The 11,379-nt window shown below is 32.8% G+C and overlaps 1 protein-coding gene across 1 annotated transcript in view; it reads left to right on the top strand.

The window, feature by feature from the left end:
* Window positions 1–1,499: 1,499 nt before the first annotated feature.
* LOC123559583 (perlucin-like) overlaps window positions 1,500–11,379 on the top strand; it is a 35,183-nt gene continuing 25,303 nt past the window's right edge. The window contains exons 1-2 of the mRNA XM_045351523.2: window positions 1,500–1,660; window positions 1,941–2,032. Of these exons, the coding sequence (XP_045207458.2) occupies window positions 1,615–1,660; window positions 1,941–2,032 (138 nt within the window). The 5' untranslated portion in view covers window positions 1,500–1,614. The remainder of the gene's footprint in view (window positions 1,661–1,940; window positions 2,033–11,379) is intronic.

Genomic DNA, 11,379 nt, shown 5'->3' with positions numbered 1-11,379 from the left:
ATTTTGGGACAAAATATTTTTAACGAAATACTAAAAACATTTTTTTCGGATCACTGACGTTTTTTCAGTGAATAAAAAAGGCCCTTTCAATTTTCCCGGTTTGAAAAAAACCCAATTTGCGCCCACAAAAAATTTTTCCCCCCACCCCAACTGTTTTTAAATTAATGTGGAATTTTAATTTTTAGATTTATCATTAATGCAAATATTTTCAGTCAAACAAAAATGGTTTATTTTTTTATTGAAAAAATTTTGAAATTTTCAATTGGGATAAATAAATATTACTACAGAAGCTATTATTCCATGTAATTTTTCAGTTGCGGCGCACTTGGGAGGGGACTTTACACATTTTGGCATTTGGCCTATTTAACTACCAAAGAACTGCTTGCCAAATGTAGTAATGAAAAGATTATTTAGTACTTAGGACCGTTTTATGTTGTTTAATTGGTATGAGAACAAAGTGTAAATGTGTTTTTCATCTACTTTATGGATTTTTATACACAGCTTTTGTTTTCCTGTATGGTATCACTAAAGAGTTATAAAAACGAATTTTAAGGTAGCATTTCACCGTATAGTGGAGGAATCTACCCAAATTTTTCCGCCAAGTTAAAAATGATTTGCGGTATTTATATATTTTTTAAAAATGGTAACTGTGTTTGGGGATTTTAGGTTTTAATACTCGGGGCTAAACTGGAAAGTTTTACATGAGTTTATCTTAACTTTATGATTCTTAGAGGGCACAGTAGATTATTCTCAGCAAAGTATTGGTATGGTACTGCCGCATAGCATTACATGAAAATCCAAAAATATGTTTCTTTTCCAAGTCTTCATTTTAAATATATTGTATAAATAGTTTCCATATGACTGGCGATGTATATAATCAATTTACGCGTATTTTACATCAATGCCGCCACACATTTTTTCGATTTTTCAACTTACGGCTTTTCCATTTTTGCATTTTTTCAACAAAATCACACTTTTAACTTGACATATCTTACTTAATAAACATTACTTTTAAACGTGAATCACATGACATGTTCTTTGTTCATGCTGCTTTTAATTGAAATAAAGATCTTTAACATATTTTGCACCAACCGATTCTTGGATCGAAAATACTCACCCCAATATAGATGCCGGCAAAAATATCGGGAGAACTGTTTTGTCCGCCACGAACTGTTTTGCTCGCAACCGGTTAACGGGTGTGATTATGCATTATTTTCTAATGTTATCTAGATTAATTAACAGTGAGATGCATGACATAATCATTTACAGAATCAAACAAAATGGTTGAAAAAAAGGTTTTTATTGAACAGATGAGTTTAACAATCTTTAAACAAATCCGCGGTAAAACTGATATACATGACGAAACTATCTGAATTGCGCATGAAATGATTTATGTTGTCGGTCTCAGCACTCGGTTGATCTTTGTGACTTTCGATTTGTGGTATTAATAGCCTAAAAATTCCACACGCTAACAAAGTATATGTTTGCCAATATCGTATAAGGTTCGTAAAGATTATCTTACGAACTCTTTATGGAACACGTTTTCTTATCAGATAAATAATCGGTTTACAACGAAATTTAATATCTTCGTTTTGAGCTACTCGCCTACTTATAATGGGGATTTTATACACATTGCTTCTTGTTTCCGCCATATATTCAGGTAGGTTGCATGTTAATGTATTTTTAAGAAAAACAAACTACTTTTTCACATTTTTTGTTGTGAATTTACCAATATATGAAGTGGAGGTAATCATACCTCATTTTTTTCCGCTGCCTTCAAAAATGATTTGTCAGGTTTATGCTTCTCTATTATATTTTTAAAGAATTGGGCATACACGTGTGTAATTTCTGGTTTTTAATATTCGGAAAAGTAAAAATAAATGGTCAGAAAAAACATTTATACATAGTTTATCTTGGATATATTTTATGTATTTTTCCAGCCGAAGGGGCATATTGTAAAGATGGGTACTCTTCTCACGGAGAGTATTGCTATGCTTTGCTTCCCTTAAAAGCATCATGGGCTGAGGCTCAAGTAAGTATGGACATGAATTATTTCAGCTGTTATTTATGTTACCTTAGTGCAGCCATAATCTTCTTAGTTTAAAGATTTATGATGACTTATACCGTTGCTTAGGAAATACAAACAAAATGTATATTATTCAAGTATGTTAGGGACCACCAACATTTTGTTAGGTTAATTACCTTTCATATGACTAATACTTTAACGGTTTTTTACACTAACGGTTTTTAGCAGATTTTAAAATTCACAAACAAGGCACATTATTCATGTTGTTTAGAGACCAGCTATTTTATTTCCACATGTTCGAAGTTATATACTGATAAGGTAAATTGTTTTTTGTTTTATATTACATTTAGTAATTTTCGAACCATACAAGACTTACGCTAATTTAAGAACAGAACAATCATTGTAATAAAATCTGTAAAAAGATCTTTTGGAAGCAACCAAGAAGAATAATAGCAGACTTGGTTTGACTGAGTCTGTTCATGAGTGGTAATGAAATGTAAAACACCTGTCACGCCTCTAGCACCGGCTTAAGTGGAACTCTATTACACATATGTTTAATGGATTCCATGGTCCCAAAGTAAGTATACTTTTGAAAATATTTTTATTTTAAGACACTTCGGTTGAAAGTAAATGTAAACGTCATATTATAATATCATTAAGAGATAGTGTGCCTTCCCGTGGTCTATCGAAACACTCATAAACACCAGAGTGAACAACAGTTAACGCTCAGGCACCTTTTTTATATTGCAATCTAGGCAGATCTACGCCCTTAAGTATTTGTTTATAAAATTGTTAACAATATCAAAAAGTATTATATATAACTAGTATATTACTAGTATATCATAGAGGGGAAAAGTGACATGTGATGGTAATTTAGTGTGTTATACTTGACATTTTTGCTAATCTTTATTTGGTGATCAACTGCAGAAATATTTTGGTACTTTCGTATTTAATATCATTTCAAGGACACAGACATGTCAAATGTCAAAACTGAACTTAAGTGTAATACTAACAAAGATAGCGAAATGGTGCCTATGTTAATACTCAACAACTTTTCCAATTTCAAACCTGTTTTTTTTTCCCTTTTATCTCTGTCAAATGTTGACAGACTTGAATGAAAGTTTTACACACTGTTTAATGATTATTTTATTATAATAAAACATAACAACGATCATATCCTGAAATTAGATTCATTTAACCGCAAGGGTAACAATATAAGGTAACCCTTAAATTAAATGTCACATAATTAGTGAATTCCAAATCACTGCATTACATCCTCATCCGATGATTTGATGACATTTAAATTGTTATATACTTAAGAAATAATATATCTCATTTGGTGATTTGTCTCTGAATAAATCATTGTTTGGAGTTCAGATGCGAAGGAGTTATATCACTCGGGCTGCGCCCTCGTGATATAATAGTACGCATCTGAACGACAAACAATGATTTTATTCAAGAGCAAATCACTAAATGGGATATATTATTTCGATTCTTTTTTATGTCAGCACAACTAGAACTGATGAACATAAGCACTTACACGCTTTTACAACCGATAAAAAGTAGTAAAAAGTATTACTATAAAAAGTATAATAAGCTGTAAAAGAAAAGAAGTGTAAGAATGATCCGAGTCAGCTGACACAATTTTCAGACACATTAGGCTACATTCCAATGCCAATAATGTATAGATGTCAACAATGGGCTGATAAAACATTTATTATACCTAGTTTCAGAAAAATGAATTTTGTTATAAATTACTGAAGTAATACAAACAGGTGCTATTAAGTTGTTTGTAACATGTGATATGGTCAACCAGGCAGTACCAGATGTAATTGCATTGTGTATTATAGTCACTGATCCCTAATTATTAGTGTTTTATGTCATTGGAAATCAAAATTTCTGAAAAATGTGATTGTGTTGATTCTGAAATCTTATTTCCGAAAGGATAAGATTTCAGAATCAACACAATCTACACTCTTGGGAATGTACAAGAAATCAAAACGACACACGGTCAAACTATTTCGATACAGAATCAGACAAAAACCTGTGAATGTTTCATCAATTATGTCATAAGAAACGCAGTAAAATCGTGATTTTTCACTTTTTGACACGTGACATTCTAAAACTGCGTTCATTTTGTTTCTCATTCTTTGCCCTTTATGTAAAACTGGCTTTAGGATAATTGTTACATTGGCATCTGGAGTCCCGTTTAGTTAGAAGATTTTTGCGCACCAACACCATAATTAGATACATAGGATAATAACCATGAGAAAAGAACCTCATGGTGCTGATCCGGGAGCATGCTCAGAACTAAGACCCTAGGCGGGACCACACAGTAAATGGTTGGTCATACAAGGGCAGCTCAAGACACACGATACAGCCCTAGCAACTAATAATATGCGGTTTATAAGGAAGACAAAGTCCAAAAACATTTCCGATTTCGTTTAATTTAAGAGAAGAAAATACGAAATAAAGAGGGATATAAGTATCATATTTTTATCTGGCCTAGCTTGTTCAAGTATGCGTACAAACTTTTGAGAAAACCCCCATTGTTTTAATACCGAGTCCGCTGTTCACTAACGCCCTCGTCATAATCCGTACAAGTCTAATATGACTAACAATGCTTAAATTGTCACGTCGACGTGATATTTTTGCCTTGTATTGCATCTAGAAATAGTGCTTTCAAATTTGATCAAATAGTTCACTTACAACTTTGTTTAAAACTAAATGTCACATTGCACAACTGTCTTGATTAATTTTACACACATACACGGCTACTAAACCCTAGCGCCACCACCAAAAATGTGGTGATAAAGAAAAGAGCTATCGACATTTCCATGGTGCAGCTATCAGCAATTGTAAATGTTTACATTTTGTCTTTTATTTTTATTGATGAAATTTATTTCAAAAATCGGAGAATGTATGCCTGTGAAAGAACACCTTTACTACAGGATGACTGTAATTTTGTTAAAATATCATAAAAATTGTGGCATCAAGAGTTTTTCTCCTGATTCGTACATTTTGATATCTGTTTGTATTCGAGCTGTAATTTGATGCATAGACACACTATAAGAACATTATCGCGCATGTAAATGGTTTAAATATGTATGTTACACTAAGGCAAACATAAGCAGTAATGAAATCTCCCTTAAAAGAAATATGCAAGTATTTTTGGTGGTCACATCAGTGATATGGCGCTATACAGTAGTGGTGGCGCCGTAGCTATGATATGTGTTTTCTGTACAATTGCGGCTACCAACTTACACGTCTACCTTGTTTAAAATCTGAACAAATTGAATACTTTTATTTCTCATATAACCAACAAATTGCCAAGCAATAAAAACACAAAAAGACAACATTAGTAGCCTTTCCGAAATAAAAGTGTCCACCACATAATATCTCGAGAAAATTATCGTCATATATATCTAACTTGCTAAACTCCATCTGCACTGAATAATTTTATTACATCTAGCAACAACATGTATACATGTTACATCAACATGTGGAATTTTCCTTGCCACTACTCTAAGACAGAAACTAAATGTTTACAAATCTTTCCAAACATTTCCAGAAAGTCTATTAATACTTCCTTCCGAATGGCTTTCTCTTTGTTAAAAAGAAAGGAATCAATCGACTTATCTGCTTAATTAATGATAGTCTTCACGTGCACTAAATTAATACAGTTTCTTGATTTGAAAGTGACTGACTTGTCAAAACTTTTGTTTTATTTGGAATGTGATTTTAGTTTTATAACCTATATTTTAATAGGTGAACAAATTAAATCCTTTTTGAGTGACGGTATTTTAGAGGAGTATTTGTACTTGTTGTAGATCTTGCCTTCAGTGGGATTATTGGAAATGGGATAATTCATTTAAATTAATCTCTTCGGAGAAAAAGGCTTTGCAAGATATTGTTCTTTTTATAGTTGTAAGGAGTTTCGTTTGAGACTTCCCATCTGCAAATGATAAACAGTGTCTGCATGATACTTGAATATATAAAAGTTTTATTATGTGATTATATCATATAACCATTAATCACACACATGTTTTCCTTAATTTTAAAATAACTTTAAAGGCCTAGATCCACTACAATATAAGCCCCCCCCCCCACCCCCCAAGATACAATTCCCATCTTATCTGCTGCTGATAGCGCTCATAATGTAACAGTAGCCAATTAGAGAGCAATCAGCACAGTATGGGTCCCAACTAGAACTTGAAGATGTGTGCAGTGGAGTTGAAAGAAATTAATTTTCCTTCGGTGAATGTGGAATAATATTATTATTAATTTTATTATTATTATTATTATACTAATATGTTTTAAATCGATTGAAGCTTATTGTAACCACTCTCGAGTCCGCTTCCTGGAAACACCAGTACTGGTGTCATATGAGAAGTCATGGTCGTGACCCCAGTGGGGTTCGAACCCACGAACTCTGGATTGTGATGGCGCTATACAAGATGTGGTAGCGCTGTGGCGGACGGTTAGCGTTAGAACGTTTCTGACTACAAAGAAGTAGTTTTATTCATGAGAAACAAGGTATGATTATAGGGATTGTCATTTACCTTTTCAAATTTAATGTCTTAAAGGCCTAGATCTTGGCAGTGGGCCAAGGGATTTCTGTCTTCATTAGCACAGTTGGGGGCTAATGACTGTCACAGCATGGTTCCAATAAACAAGGGTCATTGAGTTTTTACTTTACCTGAGTTTCATTATAATTAATATTTTTAATATTATTACTATATCTTTTATTATTTTTATTTATTATCTATAAAATAAAAAATCTATAAAATAATAATAAAATAACGATAATATAATAATAAAATTAATAATAATAAGGTAGGGGAGCGGTGGTCTAGTGGATAAGGTGTCGGCCGCTACCACTTTAAAAATGCTAGTGTATTTCTTTTACGGGCGATTTTATTAATACTAATGTCAGTCTGTGTGAGTATCATACACATTTAGACCACTTACATGCACGATAATGTCCATATAGTGTGTCTATACATCGAAATTTTATTGGAATGCATACAGATGTCAAAATTTACAAACGTCGGAATCAGGAGAAAAGCTCTTGACACCACAATTTACATAATATCTTAACGAAATTTCAGTCAACCTATAGTAAAAATATTCTTACGCGGAACTGCATTCGCCGATTTTTGAAATATATTTTATCAACGAAAATGTAACGTAAAATATAAATTTTACTCACCTGTTTACATGTTGAAACCAGCAATAGCTGCACCACCGAAATGTCGATAGCTATTTTCCTTTTCTCCACCTTTTGGCGGTGGGCGCTAGGGTTTAGTAGCAGTGACATAGTGAGTTGGTTTTTCGTTTTGCAAAATTATTCGCCATCATTTTCGCCCAAATTGAACTCTTCTGCAAGACGTATTACCATTTCCGGTCCTGGAGTGTATAAATGAAAAAGCGTGACGATATATATCACGGGTGGTAAACGCGCAATCCAATTCCCATTGGGAATACGCTTAAAATGGGTTGCGCGACGTCCGGTGCTGGTGTTGCGCATCAATATATACAAAATCGAGGTAGGTGGGTTTTTGTTTTTGTAAGTAATGACACATTTACGAGTGTTTTCGAAAAAAGCAAAATGCTATTCGACACAAAAGTGAATAAAGATGATATGTTTGAAATACCAAGTTATTAATTTAAGAACTAGCCCTGATATGAAAACTCTGCTGGCTGGATCTGTCAAAAAAGTTAGGAATCATGATAAATGCAAATTTTCTAACTCTTTTGCCTTCTTTCTTGAAATGTGACGCTTCTAATGATCAAATACGTGTATGACAGTCATGAATATTACATACACTTGAATGAAATGTTGCTTTTGGGGGAAAGATTGGCAAAAAAACAATCGGGAATGGGGTTGCGCCCCGGGAATGAAGCTGCGCGTATACATTATATACATTATGATGTATACGAGCAACTCCATTCCCGGTGCGCAACCCCATTCCCGATGATTTTTTGTCGATTATGTCCCCATGAGCAGGATTTAAAGCAAATTATTTTGATACTCGTTATTTCATAACAGTTGAGTTATCATAAAAAGCATCAGATGTCCTCAGATAAGGCATATGAGGTCAGAAACTTCCATTTCTGTTGATTTCATACTTTTTTCACGCTTCGTGTCGCCAGGGTTTTTGTGATAATAGAGCCGAATCATAAATTACAAACCAGATATTTTATATGATGTATCATCATATTTGTGTCGAATAGCATTTTCCTTTTTTCGAGAAAAATTATTCTTGTCTCATACTAAGCAAAATCATGACTTCACATACCTCAATTTCGTCTATTTTTACGCGCAACACTAGCACCGGACGTCGCGCAACCCATTTTAAGCGTATTCCCAGCGGGAATTGGGTTGTGCGTTTACCACCCGTGATATATGCGCGAAGAAACAGTTCTATCATTTTTGATCTAACTTTTACAATAACGCATAATAAATTTTCTTATAAAACTTATATAAGCAGCACACCCTGGTACCGGCGCTCCCAAGTACAGGTGGCACTCACACATACAGCGCTCGATAAGCGATTTTGGAGGAGCGGTGGTGTAAGTATTTCTTATTGTATCTCCGGTAATTCAAAACTTTTCTTAAAATGAAAGATATCTGCGCCCTGATGAATAATTGGTGACTATGTTTTGTGAGTGTCACAACATTCCATCTTGAAATAAACAAAATACGGCGAGGTAAACGTGAACGTTTGACTCAAAAATGTCAAATGTCAAAAAAAACACGTAAAATACTCAGTAAATACTCCATATGTATTCATTTTTGATACAGTATCGTATAGTCATGTCTTCCTACAATAACCAGTTCAAATTTCAAGACTTAATTTGTTATATTTAAAGAATGACTCGTGTTTAAAGATGGTAAGGGGTTTCAAAACGGCACTCACATGGCACAGGTGTTAATTTTTTTGGCGCTCAACAAGTACAGCTAGAGAAAAGTCTTCAGAAATGTAGACCTTGTTGTTGTTTACTCTCAGTGTTGTGTCTGTATGATCATAAATCTTTATACCGTTAAAAACTGACTCTAGAAGTCGACCTTTTTATGTTAAAACTTACGGCGACAATATTTTAACATTATTTTTTATGAAAAAGCTTGTTGAAAACTGATAAATGCTGAAATTTGATATGTCCTAGGATTTCGTTGAAAAATGAAAAACGTGCTTCAAAACATTCTCAGTGGGATCAGTGGACGGTAAGGTTTGCAAGAAGATATGTGTGTGCTTGCGTGCGTTTGTGCGTGCGTATGCGTTTGGTTAAAGGTGGATACTCAGATTTTGGCCATGTAACGGATTTGTTCGAAACTTTAGCATCTGATCATTTACACTCATTTATGTTCACTTAACACTTCATACAAATTAGATTTTCACTGGAGGTATTTTTAAAATTTCATTTTCCTATCCTGGTTGCCCAACCAAGATAAAGTTATTTTATCATAAGTATAAATTTGATAAACATACTTTGCCTAAGGAAATGTATAAATATTAGACATATTGTAATATATTTGTAAACTATTTGCATTAAAAATTATGTATTTAGATGGAATTCATTAGGAACGCAAGTTTGAAAATTATTATTACCTCCCTTTGCCTATCTTGGTTGCGCAACCAAGATAGATTGGAAATAAATGAACTCAGAAGCTACACACAGTTTTAAAACTTGCATTTTGGTTTAGATTGTTCTATAGTTGATATGTCTATCAAATGCAAATGTAAAACTAGACATTGTATCGAAATAAAAAGAAGTACCCAGCTTTTTATATACTTTCATATTTAAAGGGGAGTAATTACAAAATTTTATAAAAATAATAAAATACACATTTCAGATAGGAATCTAACTCTATGTAATCGGTCTTTTTGTTCCTTAAATAATTCTCTACCAGAATATACAAAAAGTAAAAAATGTCATTAAATGTTGATTAAATGTGATTGACCACCTTTAAACGCCGTTACTAAACAATATTTCAGGTCAATCTCAACGTTTTTGAGTACCAGTATAATGCTATGAGCATCCGTATGAAATATATATAGAAGAAGAAGAAGAAGAAGAAGAAGAATCTTTATTATGCAATAAATCAAACAAGATCCATCAGCATATCTTCAATATACAAACAAAGTAATAAATATAACATGTATGGCAAGATAGCAGATATGTAAATACAAGTTTAACAATTGTATCAGTAATTCATAGGCATCAGTAATAACACAGCTTTGGGAGAGACAATTTTGATAACCCCAGCATGTGTATTAGCTATTTAAACATTAGAATTTATCTATTTAGATACCTCCTTTTTTCAAAAGCTTTAAAGATATACGTTGCGAGATTACGAGTATCTTTACTATTTTCATTATTAAATAATTGCAAAAATTTAAGATAACTTGGATGATGCCAGAAATACTTCCTGATATACTGTTTTCTTAAATCTACAAACTCCTGACATTCAATGACAAAATGATACTCGTCTTCTAATATGTGACAGTTAGTACAAATTCTATTTTCATAAGGTATATTATTTGGACGGCTCCATCTACCAGTCTCAACAGCCAATCTATGCGATGACAACCTCAGTCTTGTTAATGCTATTCGGAACTTTCTTATATTTATTACTGTTAAGTAATTACTGAAACTGAAATTAAATATATTCTTGTAAAATAGTGCTCGGCTGGACTCATTTATAGATGTGTTCAAATCCTGTATGTAAATGTCCCTTAGACGTTGTTTTAAAATATTAAGAAAAACCTTTGTGTCTCCTACACTCTGAGCAAGCCAAACATGATAGAATCCTAATTTTGATAACAAAAATTTCACCTTGGAGACCCAGTTTATTTTGCGAGGATTTAGATCTATACAATTTTTCAAAGAAATATATACTTGTTTAGTATATTTAACCTGGTCACAATTGCTAATTTTCAACCAATACTTTATAATATTATAATGTCTGTCTGTTTCTAAGTTGTATCTACCTGTTTCCGCATAAATAAAACTGTTCTGTGTGGTAATTTTTACCCCTAGTAACCTTTTACAGAAGCTTAGATGTGTTCGTTCTACTTGTAAACCTTTATTAAAACCCCAAACTTCACTTGAATAATTCAAAATTGGAATGATGAGTTTATCAAAAAGATCTAATGTATGTTTTGGCCCTATATCTGTAAACTTGTAAAGATATTTATTCATTTTAAAAATTGCCTTAAGTGCCTGTCCTGAAAGCATTTTGTCAGTCTCATTAAAAGAGCCACCTGAGGTAAATAAGATACCAAGATATTTAAATTTACTCACTATTTCTAACTGAATATTCTTATATCTGAAATTGATATTTTGGC

The sequence above is a fragment of the Mercenaria mercenaria genome, chromosome 10, assembly GCF_021730395.1.
Source record: "Mercenaria mercenaria strain notata chromosome 10, MADL_Memer_1, whole genome shotgun sequence".
NCBI classification, from domain to species: Eukaryota; Metazoa; Mollusca; class Bivalvia; order Venerida; family Veneridae; genus Mercenaria; species Mercenaria mercenaria.
Note: the sequence above shows the minus strand (reverse complement) of the source record. Positions and strands in the feature narration are given on the sequence as shown.